The 5,041-nt window shown below is 46.7% G+C and overlaps 1 protein-coding gene across 2 annotated transcripts in view; it reads right to left on the bottom strand.

Moving 5' to 3' along the window:
• Window positions 1-5,041, bottom strand: part of USP43 (ubiquitin specific peptidase 43) — a 68,281-nt gene that overhangs the window by 40,574 nt on the left and 22,666 nt on the right. For both annotated transcript variants that reach the window (XM_012805959.1, XM_003791095.1), the window contains exons 4-5: window positions 2,189-2,281; window positions 701-836 (exon numbers count right to left, since the gene is read on the bottom strand). In XM_012805959.1, the coding sequence (XP_012661413.1) occupies window positions 701-836; window positions 2,189-2,281 (229 nt within the window). The remainder of the gene's footprint in view (window positions 1-700; window positions 837-2,188; window positions 2,282-5,041) is intronic.

Genomic DNA, 5,041 nt, shown 5'->3' on the forward strand with positions numbered 1-5,041 from the left:
GGATTCGAACCCGCCACCTTAGGTGTATGTGGCTGGCGCCTTAGCTGCTTGAGCCATAGGCGCCAAGCCGAATCCAATCTCTTTACCAAGACTCCCTGTTTTAAACAAAGTAGAAATGCAGCCATCCCACCTTCCCCCAGGCGCCTCTCCTATGTAGCTCCTCGTCAGTTCTCTAGGCAGTTCCTCTTATTTCAGTCCCTTCAGTATCCTAGTCTATATTTCCAGGAGTGAAAACATAGGATAATGCTTAGGCTATGAAATCAAGCTGTCTGCACGTAAACCCCGGCTCAGCCATTTACTAGCGATGAGACACTGGGCAAGTCACTTACCCTCTCAGAATCTGCTTTCCCCTCATTGGTAAATCACAGAAGCCTGTGATCAAGTCAGCTGAGAACGTAAAGTTCTTAAAATAGTGCCCAGCACTTGGTAAACACTACTAGGGGTTAGCTATTGTTGGAATCCTTATAATCACAATCATCACCACCTTCTTGGAAGGCAAAGAATGTCCTTTCCTGGTCATTCTGTATGGATGCAGGACAAAGGCATGGCCCAGTCATCACAGACACCACTAATCAAACAGTAACCCGTGAGTCATGCTGGAGTCACCTAGGAACCACAAATCGGCTTAGACCATCTAGACAGTTGGCCCAGTTAGCATCCTGTCACCCAGTGACCAAGCCCCCACACAATTCCATCACACCTCATCTGCAGGGACGCCTCCTTCCTCTGCAACCATCTTCCTCAGGGCTGCCACTGTGCTGAGGATTGGCACGGCCAGGCCAACCCGCAGGAACTGCTGGCCCTTAGAGGGGAAGACCAAGGTGACGCTCAAGAATCTGGAAAACAGTAAAGGGGCAACATCCTTTAAAGGACTGATGTGAACTGTCACCACCACCACTGATTTGAACCCGATGGAATTCATCTCTGCTTCCTGGCTGGGCCCCTGCACTTCAGGTACACTGTCACCAGATGGCAGTGGAGAGTCAAATCTCCTAAAGGGTTTTCTACAAACTTGAATAAAAGATACTTGGTTGAGAATTGCCACATAGTTCTCTAGTCTCAAGGCTCTACTTGTTCAACAGATAATCTTAAGCAAAACCAAACTTTGATGTTTGAAAAGCAAAGCTGCTTTTTCCAGTACACATCGACACAATTGATACTCTCTCAGTGTATTCAGAGAGTTATGAGCCTCTGCTTCCGTAGCCCACGGTCCCCACCAGACCTAGTCTTCCAGCTACTGTTTCTGTTGTGTATATACTTCAATAATGGTCCAAGTCACACAGCTAAGTAGTAGAGCTGTGATTTGAACCTGGGCACTTTGGCTCCAGAGTCAGTGGTCCTAACCACTGTGCTATGGCACATTAGACCAGGAGCCTCAGATTGCAGCTATCAGTAGGCATTACTGATGATGTCACTGATGATAGTATAAGCCAATCATTATACTTGTAGTGTAGATGGATGATCAACAACACAGGAGGGAGGCTGAGTTGCCAAGGAAGACTTTCTGAAGATGCCATGTTTTCAGCTGCCTCCTAATAATGGAGGACGTCCAGACATAAGAGAAATGGCCCTTAAGGAGGTGGGGAATACAAAGAAAGCCTGTCTCAATGCTAGTGAAGATATACCACGTAGGAGCTCACTGACGTTCCAGGACACTGACACTGGCCAGTTGCCTTAATGGTCTTAAGCCTTGGCTTCTGTGAAGCACCTGCACCGCGTGCTTCCTGCTCTCACAGGGCTGAGCTCCACGGCACCTCGTACCCAATCCGACTTCCAGTTTTCTTTTTTTCTCATCTCTCCCAAACAAGCCTTTCCTTCTTTCTTTACTCCTTAATAGAAATCTTTTGCCTATGCCTTCATAAAGATGAAAAAGGATTTTGAAATAAAGCACGTCATACTGATGGGCCCACACCAGCTTCTGAATAGCAGAAGACCCAAGCCTGGCAACGGGCTTGATAAGCAAAAGCATTCTGTTTCTAATACCTTCCTCAGATGTAGAAGGGACATAGTAACCCTTCACTTTAATTGTCTCATTCAGTAACTGAACATCACCCAGCTCCAAGACTGGTTTCTAGAGAAATGCAGGTCGAGAAGCAAGAGAGAAAATGGCAGATGTGAGGCCAAAACGTTCCTGTAATGAGTCAGGATGGAAGTCAAGTTCAGGGGGCAAACTGTGACACTCACGTACCTCGTCTGGCGCAGAGGGATGGGTAGGGACACACACAGGAAGGGATCGAAGGTGTTGCTCTGTTTCAGGCAGTGGGGACAAGTCAAGGAAGATCTGTGAGGGTAGAAAACAGAGATGGAAGTTTAATCACACGACAACGTGGTGGTCCTGTGAAAAGTTACGTACAATATCACGACTGCATTTCCCCTCCCAGCAACTCCACTCCTCCATGTGAACCCAGAAGACTTAAAAACAGGTGTTCAAACAGATATTTGTACACAAACATGTTCATTCACCAGCACCACTCCTCACAATAGCCAAAATGTAGATACAACACAACATCTGTCCATGAACAGATAGGTGGGCAAATAGAACAAGGTAGATCCACACAGTGGAAGGCAATTAGCCCATGCTATGGGCTGAGGTTCAACATAAAGGTCATATCTCTGAACAGTTTAATATGTTGCAACTCTTCAAGAAAAACACAACCCAGAGTGGGTTTAGTAGGCTGAAAAAATGAAGAAAACACGAAAAATATTCTTTCCTTTATTCGTATAAACGTGAAATGGAAATGTGGAAATTTCCCCAAGGAGAAGAATACATCCTTCAGGCCATTTTTCTGCCTGAGTATGTGATGGGTGAAGATAGAGAAGGCCTGGAGGAGAATGGGGTGGCAGAGGAGACCTCGCCACCACCAGGCCCCCACACCGGCTGGCGCACGCTGCCTGGTACAATGAAAGGTTTTCTCAAAGGCGGCAGCAAGGGTGACTGAGCATTCAATCTTCAGGTCTGTTTCTGAAGGTTCATTTGACAATCTGTGAACTCGTATTGGAGAGAGCTGACCTGCAGTGAGCAGATCCCCCAGGATTGCCTTGGGCAGCACCTGAGGCTTATGTTGTCCTTCGCTCAGTGGAAAACCAATCAAGCAGGACTGGCTAATCTTATACTTAAATAAAATACATTGTTTTCATAATAAACTACAGAAAGAATGTGAAATACAAGGTTGGAAGATTAAATTCACAAACTCATCCTAGAAAAAGTGCTCCATACCTACCGCTATGGTCTCCAGTCTCCTTGGGAAGCTACACGCCAACACCAGTGCCTAGTTCACCCTTCAAAATAATTTTGGAACTCTTTTTTTGGAGTGGCCATCAGAGCTGTTGTCATATGAAGACTGGCAATAAAGACTGTGAACTCACCCTAGAAAAAGTGCTCTGCAGGGCGGACTAGGCCCTAGTGTCGGTGCACAGCCTCCCTGGGGAGCACTTAGAAGGTGACCACAGAGATATTCGGCAATGAGATATGTGGCATTTTTTCTAGGATGAGTTCACAAACTTAATTGTCTGACCTCACACACCTATTTCTCGAAGGTTGAGAAATGAGGACAGGGTGAGTGTGACCAATAGATCTGAAGGAGGACAGAGAAGCAGCTTCACGTTTATGGAAAACTCCAACTATGTTATCAGGCTATACCAACACTCTCATATGAGCCCTAAGAGGTCCTTCCGTCCTCACCATCCCCTCCAGGGCATTCACAGTCCTGTCCTATTGTCCCCCAAGCAGTCACTGGGGAATGGAACAGAAAATCACCCCACTGCCCTTCAATGGATCATGAGCCTATTTCCCTAAGGTATTCAGTTGTCAAACTGCTTCTGTTGCAAAGCTCAGCAAGTCACTAAAACCTAGAACTCCTATTTGCTTTCCACCTGCTACAAATGCCCCAGAATGAGCCCTACCCTTCACATCTTGCCACTCTGCTCTTTAACCACTATCAACTACACACGCATCTCGCCGCTCAAACCTGGTCAACGCTACCTGCTCACTGGGCAGCAGAACTGACATTTAGGCAAACCATGATGATTATGACAACATGTAATCGGGATCAAGATGTCACTCTTCCAAGATCTGTCCAGAGGAAACCTTCAAAAACATGCTCTGCCTAACACTGCCTGCAGTGGGGCCACAGATGAGACTCCGTGAGTTAAGGCAATGAACAACATGAACAACTGAACACACACACCAAAAAAACACAAAACACATGATCCCTCCTTCAGCCAAAGTGCCAGCAGCGATCTTTAGTTATTAGACTTGCAAGACATTTGTAGGCTGGGCTCACAACTATGTTGAATAACTAAGTACTTCTCCTGTGGTCCATACCGCCAGCACTCTCAGACTCTTCCCTCCTCTAGCATTTAAAAAGGGCTTAAGAGGAGATGAAGAGGGAGAATCTCATTGAACAAAGGCCTCTGAATTAACTCATAATAACATCTGCCTCCCAGTTTCCCAGTGAAGGCTAGCACACCCTGAGGCACGCCCTCCACCATGGAGAGGAAGCCAGGGGGTCTGGGTCCCAGGTGCCACCAGCTTGGAGCTTTCCACTGACTGCTACAGAAAATCACCTTCAGACCTTAAAAGCCCACCCCTGGATGTGCATCCCTGCCCACACTTTTTCCTTGCTATAGCTCATCAGACACAGAGTGGGTATTTTAAACTGTCACCAGCCCATTTTTAGCATGGACACCTTCACATTTTATTCATCATCCCACAGGACAGAGATCTACCCAGTGCACTGGCAGTCCTTAATAACAAATTAGCACGGTGGTGCCTATAGCTCAAGCAGCTAAGACACCAGCCACATACACCAGAGCTGATGGGTTCAAATACAGCCGGGGCCTGCCAAACAATTACAACTACAACCAAAAAACAGCTGGGCGTTGTGGCGGACACCTGTAGTCCCAGCTACTAGGGAGACTGAAGCAAGAGAATTGTTTAAGCCCAAGAGTTTGAAGTTGCTGTGAGCTGTGACGCCACAGCACTCTATCTAGGGCGATAGCTTGAAGCTCTGTCTCAAAAAAAAAAAAAAAAAGGTTAGGG

This window comes from Otolemur garnettii, unplaced genomic scaffold (assembly GCF_000181295.1).
Source record: "Otolemur garnettii isolate 467f Iridium unplaced genomic scaffold, OtoGar3 scaffold00046, whole genome shotgun sequence".
Lineage (NCBI taxonomy): Eukaryota > Metazoa > Chordata > Mammalia > Primates > Galagidae > Otolemur > Otolemur garnettii.